The 17,403-nt window shown below is 40.6% G+C and overlaps 1 protein-coding gene across 2 annotated transcripts in view; it reads right to left on the reverse strand.

Moving 5' to 3' along the window:
- Positions 1-17,403, reverse strand: part of c11.1 (maestro heat like repeat family protein c11.1) — a 148,941-nt gene that overhangs the window by 63,575 nt on the left and 67,963 nt on the right. For both annotated transcript variants that reach the window (XM_071686051.1, XM_071686050.1), the window contains exons 14-17: positions 14,882-15,050; positions 10,056-10,194; positions 9,228-9,387; positions 1,536-1,831 (exon numbers count right to left, since the gene is read on the reverse strand). In XM_071686051.1, the coding sequence (XP_071542152.1) occupies positions 1,536-1,831; positions 9,228-9,387; positions 10,056-10,194; positions 14,882-15,050 (764 nt within the window). The remainder of the gene's footprint in view (positions 1-1,535; positions 1,832-9,227; positions 9,388-10,055; positions 10,195-14,881; positions 15,051-17,403) is intronic.

Genomic DNA, 17,403 nt, shown 5'->3' on the forward strand with positions numbered 1-17,403 from the left:
TTTTTTAATAAATTCCACTGCAATACCATCCAAACCTGCTGCCTTGCCGGCTTTCATCTTCCGCAAAGCTTTCACTACCTCTTCTCTGTTTACCAAATCATTTTCCTTAACCCTCTCACTTTGCACACCACCTCGACCAAAACACCCTATATCTGCCACTCTATCATCAAACACATTCAACAAACTTCAAAATACTAACTCCATTTCATTCGCACATCACCACTACTTGTTATCACCTCCCCATTTGCGCCCTTCACTGAAGTTCCCATTTGCTCCCTTGTCTTACGCACTTTATTTACCTCCTTCCAGAACATCTTTTTATTCTCCCTAAAATTTAATGATACTCTCTCACCCCAACTCTCATTTGCCCTTTTTTTCACCTCTTGCACCTTTCTCTTGACCTCCTGTCTCTTTCTTTTATACATCTCCCACTCAATTGCATTTTTTCCCTGCAAAAATCGTCCAAATGCCTCTCTCTTCTCTTTCACTAATACTCTTACTTCTTCATCCCACCACTCACTACCCTTTCTAATCAACCCACCTCCCACTCTTCTCATAATATATGTATATATGTATATATATATATGTATATTATGTATATTATCCCTGGGGATAGGGGTGAAAGAATACTTCCCACGTATTCCTCGCGTGTCGTAGAAAGCGACTAGAGGGGACGGGAGCGGGGGGCCAGAAATCCTCCCCTCCTTGTATTTTTTTAACTTTCTAAAATGGAAACAGAAGAAGGAGTCACGCGGGGAGTGCTCATACTCCTCGAAGGCTCAGATTGGGGTGCCTAAATGTGTGTGGATGTAACCAAGATGTGAAAAAAAGGAGAGATAGGTAGTATGTTTGAGGAAAGGAACCTGGATGTTTTGGCTCTGAGTGAAACGAAGCTCAAGGGTGAAGGGGAAGAGTGGTTTGGGAATGTCTTGGGAGTAAAGTCAGGGGTTAGTGAGAGGACAAGAGCAAGGGAAGGAGTAGCAGTACTCCTGAAACAGGAGTTGTGGGAGTACGTGATAGAGTGTAAGAAAGTAAATTCTCGATTAATATGGGTAAAACTGAAAGTTGATGGAGAGAGATGGGTGATTATTGGTGCATATGCACCTGGGCATGAGAAGAAAGATCATGAGAGGCAAGTGTTTTGGGAGCAGCTGAATGAGTGTGTTAGTGGTTTTGATGCACGAGACCGGGTTATAGTGATGGGTGATTTGAACGCAAAGGTGAGTAATGTGGCAGTTGAGGGAATAATTGGTATACATGGGGTGTTCAGTGTTGTAAATGGAAATGGTGAAGAGCTTGTAGATTTATGTGCTGAAAAAGGACTGATGATTGGGAATACCTGGTTTAAAAAGCGAGATATACATAAGTATACTTATGTAAGTAGGAGAGATGGCCAGAGAGCGTTATTGGATTACGTGTTAATTGACTGGTATATCTATGGCAGGTATTTTGAGGTCTATGAGTAAATGGAAATAGTTAATAGCTGAGTAAATAAGACAAAAACAGATACCAAAAAATTGAATTCTATGACTTACTTTGTAGGAACAAGAGTTGTTGCGCCTCTGTTGGGTACAAAATTGAAGGCACTTTTAGAGTTTGCAGTGGCTGTCTGATGGAGAGGAGCTACTACCCCAACATAACAGCCATATGAGAGCAACAATAATGCTGCCAATGATGGAAAGTTATCATTTATAATCTGCTGTGAGGCAGGCCAAGTTTGGGGAATCTCATCTGGTGTATCCCCCTCAACCTTCTCCCAGTCTTCCTCTTCGTGTTCAACTTCCCTGTGTACTCTCAGGTCATGCATCAGCTCACAAAGACCACAGACTGCCTGAAAAAAGAGAAATTTCTGTAAAACCTGGTGAAATATGCAAGTAGAGGCTAGAATACCATTTTTTGACACACTCTCAGACAAAAGAAAGTTTCTTCCACATGATATCCCAAACACACACTCTTAACTTTCTATTCCAAAACTTCTCCAAAAGCAACGAACTTGCTATAGATGAGAATTTTAGGGTCTCCTTCACAGAAAGAAGGGAGGTTTGTATTCCTACAATAGGGCATTACATGAAACACCCCAAAAACAAAATAAGAAAATAAGATTACGTGCAAACTAAAGCAAGCTGCATTTCTGGTAACAGATTAAAACAAGGAGCATCCCTGACAATTTAACGAGAAAGAATATCTCTACCAGTAATGTGACGACACAATCATGATATGACACTGCACACTGTTCTAATAAAACTTTAAAACTTTTTTACTATTTCACCTTTTTCTTTGGAAGGAAGGGAGGTTGGCGAGAGGACAAGAAGCAAAGAAAGGAGTAGCACTACTCTTAAGAATTATGATAGTGTGTCAAGGAATGTAATGATGTAAATTCTAGACTGATCTATCTATCTACCTAACAATATCTCTGACACCTGCTTCCTATGCAAACTCCCATCAAGGGGTGGCCATGTCAAAAGTCTCTACTTATCCCTGTCTTTACATGCCTCCCTCGCATACAACATTCCACACATTCCTCTTCTGTTTCTCCCCCTCCATATTCCTCCACCCTATTTGCCCATGTCACAAATGGTCTTCTACTCACAACAACCTCTTTAATTGTACTACCATACACTCTCCTTGTAAACTCCTAGTCTTTCATTCTTTCTACATGCCCAAACCACCTGAAAGTATTACTTTCACCCATTCTACCACTCCACAATTCATTCCCTTTATATTCTTTGTCATACTACATCTCTCATACACCCTTTCATTTCTTTCTTCATTCCATCTAGTCACACTTCATGCTCCTCTCAAATAGCTCATTTCCACACCCAGGATTCTTGACCTCTGTGCCTCATTCCATGTCATTTTTCAGCTACATAGGTCAGGGTTAGGAGGACTATGCTGTCCCTTAATCCTCTCTTCACTTCCATATTTATGCCTCTACCCTTCATAACTCTATAAAGGGGCCCAATGACTCTTCTACCCTGTGTTGCTCTCTCCCTATCTTTCCCTCCATATCATCACACCTACCCAAGACAGCTCCCAGATACTTAAATTCCCTCACTTCTTCCAGTCTTTTTCCCCCATATCCACAGCACAATTTAGTACACTTTCTTCTTTCACTCTATATGATTTTACAAAATTTATACTTTCACTCCATTTCCTTTCAAACACCATTACTTTACTTTCACCTGCATTTACTTTCAATCTTCCCCACTTAAACACATCATAAAATATTTACAATCTTCTGTAACAACTCTTCACTCTTGGCAAACAACACAGTATCATCTGCAAACAGGCTTGCCACTTGCCACCGTATCTCACCACCACACTCCATCTCTGCATCCTTTTTTCCTAGTTTTGCTTTCATCTCTCTTATCACTCCTTCCATATACATATTAAAAAGCCACGGTGACATCAAACAGCCCTGCCTCGCATCTATGTACATGTATCCAAAAACTTTCACTCAGCTCTCAATCCACTCTTCTACATGCATTTGCTTCCGTATAGAGTGCGTAAAGCAAGGCGACTGGGTGAAGAATGGGAGGTATTTAGAGAAGCAGTGCCAACATGTGTGAGAGATGCACCTGGCATGCAAAAGGCAAAAGGTGGGCAGATTAGACAGGGTAATAAGTGGTGGGTCAAAGAAGTACAGTCGCTAGTGAAAGAGAAAGAGAGGCATTTGGGCAGTACTTACAGGGAAGGAGTGCAAATGATTGGGAAATGTATGAGATAGCAACCGGAAGTCTAAAGGAAGGTGCGAGGGTTGAAAAGAGGGCAAATGAGAGTTGGGATGAGTGAGTATCAGTAAACTTTAGGGGAAATACAAAGATGTTTTGGAAGGAGGTTAATAATGTGAAAAAAAGAGAAAAATAGGAACATCAGTGAAGGAGGCATAAAAGAAAGTAAAGAAGTGAAGAGGAGATGGAGTGAATATTTTGAGGGACTACTGAATGTGTCTGATGATAGGCTGGCAGATGTAGGGTGTTTGGGCTGGTGTAGTATGCTAAGTGAGAGAGTCATGGAATGTGGTTTGATGAAGAGATTAGAGGTAGTGAATGCCTTAAGTACGATGAAATGTGGCAATGTGGCTGGAGTAATGGTACTGCAATTTGAATTTACTAAGAAAGGGGGGTGACTGAGTTTTGATTAGTTGATAAGGTTATTCAGTGTATGAATGGATCATGGTGAGGTGCCTGTGGACTGCAAGAATGCAAGTGCCACTGTATACAGGCAAGGGGTGTAAAGGGGTGTTCAAACTACAGAGGTAAAAGTTTGTTAAAGTGTGCCTGGTAAGTGGATTGGGAAGGTAGTGACTGACAGGGTGTGGTTTCAGTAGTGGTACAGGATATGTGGATCAAGGGTTTGCTTTAAAAATGTGCTTGTGAAATACTTAGAGAAACAGATGGATTTGTAAGTGGCATCTGTGGATCTGGAGAAAGCATTTGATAGGGTTGATAGAGATGCTTTGTGGAAGGTCTCAAGAATATATGGTGTGGAAGGAAAGCTGCTAGAAGCGGTGAGAATTTTTAATCATGGGTGTAAGGCATGTGTACAAGTAAGAAGAGAGAAGAGTGAATGATTTCATGTGAAAGTTGGTCAGCAGCAGGTGTGTGTGATGTCACTATGGTTGTTTAAAAGTTAATGGATGGAGTGGCGAGGGAGGTAAATATGAAAGTCTTGTAAATGTGAAAGTCTTGGAAGGAAAGGCAAGTATGCAATCTGCAGGGGACAAGAAGGCTTGGGAAGCAAGTAGGTTGTTTACTAATAATCATACAGTTCTGGTGGCAAATTTGAGTGAGATACTGAAGAAGGTGGTGACTGAGTTTGGAAGACTGTGTGAAAGGAAGAAGTTGAGAGTAAATGTGAATAAAAGCAAGGCTATTAGTTTAGTAGGACTGTGAGACAGGTTTGCTGGGGTGTGAGTTTAAATGGAGAGAACTTGGAGGTGAAGTCCCTTAGATACCTGGGAGTGGACACGGCAGCAAATGGAACCATGGAAGCAAAAGCAAGTCCAAAGGTGGGTGAGTGGGCGAAGGTTTTGAAGTATGTGTGGGAAAAAAAAAAGAATTTAATTCAAGAGGACAAAAATGGGTACATTTGAATGTTTAGTAGTCCCAACAATATCATATGGATATGAGGCACAGGTTATAGATAAGGCTGTGCAGAGGAGGATGGATATGTTGGAAAGGAAATGTTTGTTGACAGTGTGGTTTAAGGTGGGATGATGAGAGGGTAAGAAAAAGGTGTGTTGATAAAAAAAAGTGAGGTAGAGAGAGCTGAAGCAAGTGTGCTGAAATGAGTTGGACACAAGGAGAGAATGAGTGAGGAAAGGTTGACAACGAGGATACATGTGTCAGAAGTGGAGGGAACAAAGAAAATGGGAAACCAAATTGGAAATGGAAGGATGAGAGAAAAAGATTTTGAGCAATCAGGGCTTGAACATGAAGGAGGGTGAAAGGAATACACAGGACAGTGTAAATTAGAATGATATGCTATAGTAGGTCGAAGTGCTGTCAATAGACAGAACCACAGCATGTGAATTGTACAGGCCTAGTTGTGGAGAGATAGCTGTTGTTTCAGGATATCACACATGACAGCAAGATAATGAATGTGAACATATGTGTCCTTTCTTTGTCTGTCCTATAGCTACCTAGCTAAATATCAAGAATGAAAAAACAACTGTAGTAACACTTAGAGTAAGAGAATTTTCATACTCTTAATGAAATGAAATCATTTGTTCCTTTACTCTTGTAAATATGATTCTTCCAGTGTAAAAGATACATAAATTCATATATCTTTTTCATACTTGTTTGCTATTTACAGCTTTAGCTAAGTAGCATTAGAAATAGACTACAGGGCCTTAGAAGAAAACTGTCACTTGGCTCATTCCTTTGTTCCTTCTTTTGGAAAGTAGTACTACAGGAGGCAAGATATTCCAACCTATCTATCTCTGATGCTTGTATCCAACTGGAACTCCCCCAAGGGGGTGGCCATGACAATAAAGTTTCCATAACTAGTGAACTCCAGTTCTGCTTCTTTAGCCTTTAGTGCCTTACCCTTAACAGGCCATTGGCAGATGACAATTCTAGCACAGTGTTTGCAAAGGCTCCTACCTATTGTTTCTACCTAATGCTCCTGCCTAAGTGCTACTACTACTTTTTTTTTTTTTTTTTTTTTTTTTTAATACCTCGTCGCTGTCTCCCGCGTTTGCGAGGTAGCGCAAGGAAATAGACGAAAGAAATGGCCCAACCCCCCCCCATACACATGTACATACACACGTCCACACACGCAAATATACATACCTACACAGCTTTCCATGGTTTACCCCGGACGCTTCACATGCCTTGATTCAATCCACTGACAGCACGTCAACCCCTGTATACCACATCGCTCCAATTCACTCTATTCCTTGCCCTCCTTTCACCCTCCTGCATGTTCAGGCCCCGATCACACAAAATCCTTTTCACTCCATCTTTCCACCTCCAATTTGGTCTCCCTCTTCTCCTCGTTCCCTCCACCTCCGACACATATATCCTCTTGGTCAATCTTTCCTCACTCATTCTCTCCATGTGCCCAAACCATTTCAAAACACCCTCTTCTGCTCTCTCAACCACGCTCTTTTTATTTCCACACATCTCTCTTACCCTTACGTTACTTACTCGATCAAACCACCTCACACCACACATTGTCCTCAAACATCTCATTTCCAGCACATCCATCCTCCTGCGAACAACTCTATCCATAGCCCACGCCTCGCAACCATACAACATTGTTGGAACCACTATTCCTTCAAACATACCCATTTTTGCTTTCCGGGATAATGTTCTCGACTTCCACACATTTTTCAAGGCTCCCAAAATTTTCGCCCCCTCCCCCACCCTATGATCCACTTCCGCTTCCATGGTTCCATCCGCTGACAGATCCATTCCCAGATATCTAAAACACTTCACTTCCTCCAGTTTTTCTCCATTCAAACTCACCTCCCAATTGACTTGACCCTCAACCCTACTGTACCTAATAACCTTGCTCTTATTCACATTTACTCTTAACTTTCTTCTTCCACACACTTTACCAAACTCCGTCACCAGCTTCTGCAGTTTCTCACATGAATCCGCCACCAGCGCTGTATCATCAGCGAACAACAACTGACTCACTTCCCAAGCTCTCTCATCCCCAACAGACTTCATACTTGCCCCTCTTTCCAAGACTCTTGCATTTACCTCCCTAACAACCCCATCCATAAACAAATTAAACAACCATGGAGACATCACACACCCCTGCCGCAAACCTACATTCACTGAGAACCAATCACTTTCCTCTCTTCCTACACGTACACATGCCTTACATCCTCGATAAAAACCTTTCACTGCTTCTAACAACTTGCCTCCCACACCATGTATTCTTAATACCTTCCACAGAGCATCTCTATCAACTCTATCATATGCCTTCTCCAGATCCATAAATGCTACATACAAATCCATTTGCTTTTCTAAGTATTTCTCACATACATTCTCCAAAGCAAACACCTGATCCACACATCCTCTACCACTTCTGAAACCACACTGCTCTTCCCCAATCTGATGCTCTGTACATGCCTTCACCCTCTCAATCAATACCCTCCCATATAATTTACCAGGAATACTCAACAAACTTATACCTCTGTAATTTGAGCACTCACTCTTATCCCCTTTGCCTTTGTACAATGGCACTATGCACGCATTCTGCCAATCCTCAGGCACCTCACCATGAGTCATACACACATTAAATAACCTTACCAACCAGTCAACAACACAGTCACCCCCTTTTTTAATAAATTCCACTGCAATACCATCCAAACCTGCTGCCTTGCCGGCTTTCATCTTCCGCAAAGCTTTTACTACCTCTTCTCTGTTTACCAAATCATTTTCCCTAACCCTCTCACTTTGCACACCACCTCGACCCAAACACCCTATATCTGCCACACTGTCATCAGACACATTCAACAAACCTTCAAAATACTCATTCCATCTCCTTCTCACATCACCACTACTTGTTATCACCTCCCCATTTACGCCCTTCACTGAAGTTCCCATTTGCTCCCTTGTCTTACGCACCCTATTTACCTCCCTCCAGAACATCTTTTTATTCTCCCTAAAATTTACTGATAGTCTCTCACCCCAACTCTCATTTGCCCTTTTTTTCACCTCTCGCACCTTTCTCTTGACCTCCTGTCTCTTTCTTTTATACTTCTCCCACTCAATTGCTACTACTACTACTTCTATCAAATGCTCATACTATTTTGCAAAAGACAGGACTTGAGCATAGTCCTCATGGCAGGAAAATCTAGTTACAAAAAATGAGCTCTATGAGTTAGGTGTTGTCAAGTGTTATATATCACAAGAAGAAACTGTATGTTTGTGGACAGAATGCCAGCAGTCCATGTGTGGTTGAGGAAGAAAGAAAAGACAGTTACCTGGGTCAGAAGAGTGCAACTTGACAACCAATGAAGTGCTGTGGCTCACTACGTAGCCGTCACTAACCCTCTCGATACCCAGGCTGGTAGTACCAATAACATACCTTCCCGATGGTTGACTGCCTACCAACTACTACCTTCTCATTTTCTCCTATCCCAAGGAATAAATAATAAGTACAAAATCTAAAAAAACATGCATATGTAAAAACATGTAAATGACACTTTGATAGTGTGAATCATACCTTACAAAACCAAAGTATTTAATGTGAATAGGTGTAAGCAAAGAGGAAAAGACAATGAAAATAAACCATAATCACTGTATACTTATAGAGATGGGCATCAATGCCATCAATGTATGGTCTCTCCCATCCCCTCTACTCCAACACAGAGGAAAGTATACTATTCTTTGGGGGGTATTTTCTTTAATAAACTATGAAATAAACAAATTCAGTTACAAAAATCTTTGACTGTTTTTGCACACCATAATGGACTTTCCAGACCATGCCTAAAGTTTAAAGGTTAAGGATGAATACCCAGTCCTTTGATTTACCAGTAAACTGTACAACTGCACTACATAATTAATATACAGTTGGTGAGCTACACTGTCTCTGATCTGCAAGTTTACTTTATTTTCATGATGCTCCTCTTTTCATGAAACATTTCTGCAATACAAATCTAAGAATCAAAATCTAAAACTGACAAAACTTAAGAGGATTCTAACAAATCTGGGTACTTTATAGAGGCTGCAAAGAAAGGTTACTGTACAAAAGAAAAATCTTACTGCCAATGGTGGGATTGTTGCAATCTTCACAGTAGCATCAGTAGTTGTTGGCTGCTCTGAAAACAGCTGCGTACGCTCCAGGATCTGAGTTAGGTGAGTTATTGCAGATGTGCAAAGTTGTGGATTATGACCTAAATTACGCCATGTTTCACAGACAGCCCTGTGTGAAAAGGAAAAACTATGGTGTAAAAGATCATTCTGCTCCATCCAATGCTGAATGTATTCAAGGTAAAACCATTTAAAGGAATAGAGCCAAAGATCAGTTGGAAATCTGTCAACTTAGGTGGAATTCCTGCCATACAATAGGAAGATGAATTCTGAATTCACCTTAACCTAATTCACCACAAATTATCCCTCAATTTACTTCAGTCTTATGCATATGTATCCCATCAATATTTCATTACAATTCATTTGCACCTATTTCAGTTGTCTGAAACACTTTTTCTCGTTGATCTTCCTATATCCACTCCTCCTTAACCCATAAAAGGCAGGCAAAGTTATGCAACGTTCGTACGGTACAACCTGAGCATCATTATGTAACGTTGGGCTATTTTGTGTCGTAATTGTGTTTTGAATTTTGGCAATGTGGTTTCACTGTAATCTACTATCATGACCTCAGTTTACCCATTCCTGTAAATAGTTACCCTTGCTTGCCAAATTCCTCACTGTACTCACTCACAAAATCCAACTTAGAATCCATATTGTTTTCATTAGTATTATCATCATATTTTTAAAACACATACTTAGACTTTAATGCCCATCCAAAGCTGTACAGAATCTGGTAAGGATATCTAAATGCAAAGGAAACAAATGGTGGAGCAAACTGACCTCTCATATGGAAAGGGGTAAACAAGCAAGCTGTCTATTACTTGGCTCAGGTTATGTGAAGACAGCTGTGTAAGAGCTTCCACTGATCTCTGTCTTGTCTCTTTATGAGTAACTTTCTCCAGGCGATTGCATATAGAATCTGGAAGCAACAAAATCAGATCTCAAGAAGAAACTTCATGAAATATGCAGGAAAGAATGAATAAATCTTTATATCAAATTCTTCATTCAATCTTGTAGAATAGAATATGAGCTTATTGGTCAAGTCTTACAGGTCAAATTGGGCTAGAATGAATAGGTAATTTCTCTTTACATATTCATGCCAAAAATAAAGTACAGGATCAATTCTCATGTTAACAGAGACCATACCAGCATCATAAATAACTGCTTTGTGGTTAACAACACAATGTTACCAATTCTGCCAAAAGGTGACATCATCATTCAACCACATACTTTTCCCAGCCAGTCAAAGCCTAGTATCAAGATGCAAGCCAAAGTTGGAGTAAATAAATACTAAAACATATTCAGGAGAGAAGGACCCAGGACTTGGAACAGTCTCTCTCACATTCACATTGAAAGCCCTGTCTCTGAGCTTTCACAATACCTGTGTTGTATAAGGTCAATCAATACAGTGAGAGTCACTTTTGCAAAGAATGTCTAGTTTGAAACAATTTTTCATCACTAAACATAACATGGGTGATCATCCAGCTGAGTTTATTCCTAATACACTGAGACCTCATAACTTATATGAAGAAATAACTCTCTCACTTGATCGCCATTTCCCACACTTGGGAGGTAGTGCCAGGAAACAGATGAGGAAAGATATACATATACACATACATGTACAAATACACACAGAGAAATACATATAAATACATATATAATTTTCTTTTTTCTTTTTTATTTGCTTTGTCGCTGTCTCCCGCGTTTGCGAGGTAGCGCAAGGAAACAGACGAAAGAAATGGCCCAACCCACCCCCATACACAATGTATACACACACACTTCCACACACGCAAATATACATACCTATACATCTCAATGTACACATATATATACATACACAGACACATACATATATATCCATGCACACAATTCACACTGTCTGCCCCCATTAACTCCCATCGCCACCTCGCCCCACATGGAATACCTTCCCCCTCCCCCCTCATGTGTGCGAGGTAGCACTAGGAAAAGACAACAAAGGCCTCATTCGTTCACACTCAGTCTCTAGCTGCCACGCAATAATGCCCGAAACCACAGCTCCCTTTCCACATCCAGGCCCCACACAACTTTCCATGGTTTAACCCCAGACGCTTCACATGCCCTGATTCAATCCACTGACAGCACGTCAACCCCGGTATACCACATCGATCCAATTCACTCTATTCCTTGCCCTCCTTTCACCCTCCTGCATGTTCAGGCCCCGATCACACAAAATCTTTTTCACTCCATCTTTCCACCTACAATTTGGTCTCCCACTTCTCCTCGTTCCCTCCACCTCCGACACATATATCCTCTTGGTCAATCTCTCCTCACTCATTCTCTCCATGTGCCCAAACCATTTCAAAACACCCTCTTCTGCTCTCTCAACCACGCTCTTTTTATTTCCACACATCTCTCTTACCCTTACAATACTTACTCGATCAAACCACCTCACACCACACATTGTCCTCAAACATCTCATTTCCAGCATATCCACCCTCCTGCGCACAACTCTACCCATAGCCCACGCCTCGCAACCATACAACATTGTTGGAACCACTATTCCTTCAAACATACCCATTTTTGCTTTCCGAGATAATGTTCTCGACTTCCACACATTCTTCAAGGCTACCAGGATTTTCGCCCCCTCCCCCACCCTATGATTCACTTCCGCTTCCATGGTTCTATCCGCTGCCAGATCCACTCCCAGATATCTAAAACACTTTACTTCCTCCAGTTTTTCTCCATTCAAACTTACCTCCCAATTGACTTGACCCTCAACCCTACTGTACCTAATAACCTTGCTCTTATTCACATTTACTCTTAACTTGCTTCTTTCACACACTTTATCAAACTCAGTCACCAGCTTCTGCAGTTTCTCACATGAATCAGCCACCAGTGCTGTATCATCAGCGAACAACAACTGACTCACTTCCCAAGCTCTCTCATCCACAACAGACTTCATACTTGCCCCTCTTTCCAAAACTCTTGCATTCACCTCCCTAACAACCCCATCCATAAACAAATTAAACAACCATGGAGACATCACACACCCCTGCCGCAAACTGACTTTCAGTGAGAACCAATCACTTTCCTCTCTTCCTACTCGTACACATGCAACTTGCCTCCCACCCCATATACTCTTAATACCTTCCACAGAGCATCTCTATAACTCTAGCATATGCCTTCTCCAGATCCATAAATGCTACATATAAATCCATTTGCTTCTCTATGTATTTCTCACATACATTCTTCAAAGCAAACACCTGACCCACACATACCTCTACCACTTCTGAAATCACTCTGCTCTTCCCCAATCTGATGCTCTGTACATGCATTCACCCTCTCAATCAATACCCTCACATATGATTTCCCAGGAATATTCAACAAACGTATACCTCTGTAATTTGAACACTCACCTTTATCCCCTTTGCCTTTGTACAATGGCACTATGCATGCATTCCGCCAATCCTCAGGCACTTTACCATGAGCCATACGTAAATTGAATATCCTCACCAACCAGTCAACAACAGAGTCACCCCCTTTTTTAATAAATTCCACTGCAATACCATCCAATACCATGCTGGCTTTCATCTTCCGCAAAGCTTTTACTACCTCTTCTCTTTTTAAACCAGGTATTCCCAATCACCAGTCCTTTTTCAGTACACAAATCTACAAGCTCTTCACCATTTCCATTTGCAACACTGAACACCCCATGTACACCAATTATTCCCTCAACTCCCACATTACTCACCTTTGCATTCAAATCACTCATCACTATAACCCGGTCTCGTGTATCAAAACTGCTAACACACTCACTCAGCTGCTCCCAAAACACTTGCCTCTCAAGATCTTTCTTCTCATGCCCAGGTGTATAGGCAGCAACAATCACCCATCTCTCTCCATCCACTTTCAGTTTTACCTGTATCAATCTCAAGTTTACTTTCTTACACTCTATCACATACTCCAACAACTCGTGTTTCAGGAGTAGTGCTACTCCTTCCTTTGCTCTTGTCCTCTCACCAACCCTGACTTTACTCCCATACATATACATATACATACACAGTCATATATACACACGCACATACTTCTACTTGCTTGCTGTCATCCATTTCCAATGTCACCCCACCCCATTGGAAGCAGCAAAAATGTATGAAAGAAAAGAAAAACAAAAATAACATAAACATTGTCCTCTTTTCCACCACACCTGATAGCCACCCCCCTGCATCTGCAAGGCAGTACCAGGAACACAGCTCCCTATCCACATCCAAGCCCCACAGACTTTTCCATGGTTTACCCCAAATGTTTCACATGCCCTAGTTCAGTCCATGATAGCATATTGACCCTAGTACACCAAATCATTCCAGTTCACTGTTCTGTGCATATCTTTCATACTCCTGCATGTTCAGACCCCGAATGCTCAAAACCTTTTCACTCCATCCTTAAAACTCCAATTTGGTTTTCCTTTTCTCATTGTTCCCTCCACTTCTGATGCATATATCCTCTTTGTCAACCTTTCTCATTCATTCTCTCCATATGTGCACACCATTTCAACAATCTCTCTCCTGCACTCTCTACCACACTTTTTACTTCCACACATCTCTTACCCTTTCATTACTATCTCGATCAAACCACCTCATACAACATATTGTTCTCAAACATTTCATTTCCAACACACCCACCCTTCTCTGCAAAATGTTATCTATAGCCCATAACTTGCACATTTCCAACACATCCACCCTTCTCTGCACAATGTTATCTATAGCAACACATCCACCCTTCTCTGCACAATGTTATCTATAGCCCATAACTTGCAATCATATAAAATCATTGGGACTACTATTCCTTCATATATACCCATTTTTACCTTCCCAGATAATGTTCTCTTTCAAAACATTCTTCAGCACTCCAAGAACCTTAGATTCTTCCCTCACCCTATGATGCACTTCTGATTCCATGGTTCCATTCACTGCCATAGATATTTGACAAAATTATGTCTAACTGAGAAAAAGTCTTGATTCATTACCAAATTCCATTACACAAGACAGTAGTCTGTCTGCTCAAAAAATATTCTTAGACTTGGCAAATATAATACCAATCACCCTACAATAAGTTAAGTATACACAAATGCTTTGTTGAGGTACCTTTAAGAATGATACCCAAAAGAGGATTATTCACAAAATATCATCTTGTACGGGAATAAATGTCAAAAAAGCATCACTCGAATAAATGTATGAATATTTTACACAATCACATCCATTTTTAGTTGGATAACCATGGCTGCTTTATATTCAGCTAGCATCTTTCATTTACCACTTTAGTTTTCTCACCACTAACAGCATCCTTGTAAAATTAACAGTTGAATGGTCTCATTAGTGACTGTTTTGCAATCTCATCTGCAAGAAGAAGCAGTGCTACTCCAAGGACTACAACCTAAATGTCAAGGCATTTCTCCTCCTTAACAATGCCCCTAAACCTCTTCCATTTCTTGAGGAAAGACACTCAAATATTAAGGTGATCTTCCTGTCACCTAATAGTACATTCGTAAAACAATGAAAGCGAGAAACAGCCTGTTCTTGATATATGCTACTGATATCATAAATGTAGGCTATAAAACAGACAAACAATACCTAATAAATCCTTAATGTGCTGGTGAAGCTGGTGCCCACGAAGTGTGAATATTGTGGTAATGACAAGAGCTACTCCTGCTGATGAATCATCCAGCCGATCCTGCAGACCTACCACCGCACATGATAGAAATGAGCGTAGTTGTACAAATGATAACTTGTTACTTATAACCTGAAAGAAAATGTGATAGTTAGTATGACTACAACTGCTATGATGTATATTATGTTGTATCCCTATCAATTCCTTTGTTTACATTTCATGTACCATTTCCTACATTCAGTACAGGATGGAATATGCAGAACTTTTCCAAAACAGTTTTTACCATATCTTTTTCATACATATTCACCATTTCCCATATGACCGAGGTTGTGTCGAAATCAGAAGACCATATATATCCACAAAATCCATCATCAAAAGCTTTATACCAATACTCAGAAAGAAAATGTGTAAGTTTTCAGGTATGATATATAATGGAGTAAAATAAAAATAAGGAAGCTGTGAAAATTAAAAACCCAGCAAATGCCAAACTCTCAAGGATGACATGTAAAGGTCAACACAGAAAGTACCAATCAAAGGAGAAAATGTGGCCTAATGGAAAAGTATATGTCTTTTAAACATTCTATCTAATATCTTGAACTGTAGTCCCATCCACAAAAAATTGTATCAGGAGCACAAAGCTCCTGGGTTCAGCCATACATACTCTTAACCTAAACCTAATGTGGAAAGTACAATATGAGTTTCTATGCTAAGAGAGTGTGAGCACTTCTATTTTTTTTTCCTTGCAAATGAAGTTCATCTGGCAAATGATACAAAGTTCCATTCACATCTACAAATCCAAACAAATCTTTTCTTTCATCTTGTAAATTATATCTCAAATACCATATGAAATATTCCTAGCCTTAATGAATTTTTTCACTGCATTTCTATCTATCCTGCAGTTTATCCCTTTCACTTTTACCTTTAACTTCACAGTTATAATTCTTCTGACCAGTTATCTTCTTATAGATATTCTATACGGCAATTTGAAAGACTTTAACTTATGCATATTCCTTTTCTTTTTCACACAAAATATCTATCTTCAGTCTTCATTCTTTATTGTATATTTCTTCCTTAACTACATATGTACTCAATCTCCAATTTTTCATTTATACCTTACCCAACATACAACAGCTAATAATTTCCCAGTCTCAATATTCAAATATGCAGCCACAAGGATACCTGATATGCTGCCATTCTCACATCACTTGCCACCATCCAAACAGGCTACCACAATGGCAACTCATATGCCATATACTGCACATCTGAGGCATCAAGAATCATAACTAACTTACAATTTTTGTGATACTCTGTTTTCTGTATGTCCATATCAGATGGCAAAAGCAACATTCTTATAACTTGGAATTTTGGGCATGAACATCCAGTTATTCTAGGTCTAGCAGAACACTGTCATACCATGGTAAAGAGTGACAAGGCCTTGAGAAAGGCACAGCTTATCAACGCTAAGCAGACATACTATGTCACCACCCTGTGCTCAGCTGAGTGGTGATATACTACGTGATTTTATTCATTTTTTTTTTTTTTGCTTTGTCGTTGTCTCCCGCATTTGCGAGGTAGCGCAAGGAAACAGACGAAAGAAATGGCCCAACCCACCCCCATACGCATGTATATACATACGTCCACACACGCAAATATACATACCTACACAGCTTTCCATGGTTTACCCCAGACGCTTCACATGCCCTGATTCAATCCACTGACAGCACGTCAACCCCAGTATACCACATCGATCCAATTCACTCTATTCCTTGCCCTCCTTTCACCCTCCTGCATGTTCAGGCGCCGATCACACAAAATCTTTTTCACTCCATCTTTCCACCTACAATTTGGTCTCCCACTTCTCCTCGTTCCCTCCACCTCCGACACATATATCCTCTTGGTCAATCTTACCTCACTCATTCTCTCCATGTGCCCAAACCATTTCAAAACACCCTCTTCTGCTCTCTCAACCATGCTCTTTTTATTTCCACACATCTCTCTTACCCTTATGTTACTTACTCGATCAAACCACCTCACACCACACATTGTCCTCAAACATCTCATTTCCAGCACATCCACCCTCCTGCGCAAAACTCTATCCATAGCCCACGCCTCACAACCATACAACACTGTTGGAACCACTATTCCTTCAAACACACCCATTTTTGCTTTCCGAGATAATGTTCTCGACTTCCACACATTCATTCAAGGCTCCCAGAATTTTCGCCCCCTCCCCCACCCTATGATCTACTTCCGCTTCCATGGTTCCATCCGCTGCCAGATCCACTCCCAGATATCTAAAACACTTTACTTCCTCCAGTTTTTCTCCATTCAAACTTACCTCCCAATTGACTTGACCCTCAACCCTACTGTACCTAATAACCTTGCTCTTATTCACATTTACTCTTAACTTTCTTCTTCCACACACTTTACCAAACTCAGTCACCAGCTTCTGCAGTTTCTCACATGAATCAGCCACCAGCGCTGT

The sequence above is a fragment of the Panulirus ornatus genome, chromosome 41, assembly GCF_036320965.1.
Source record: "Panulirus ornatus isolate Po-2019 chromosome 41, ASM3632096v1, whole genome shotgun sequence".
NCBI classification, from domain to species: Eukaryota; Metazoa; Arthropoda; class Malacostraca; order Decapoda; family Palinuridae; genus Panulirus; species Panulirus ornatus.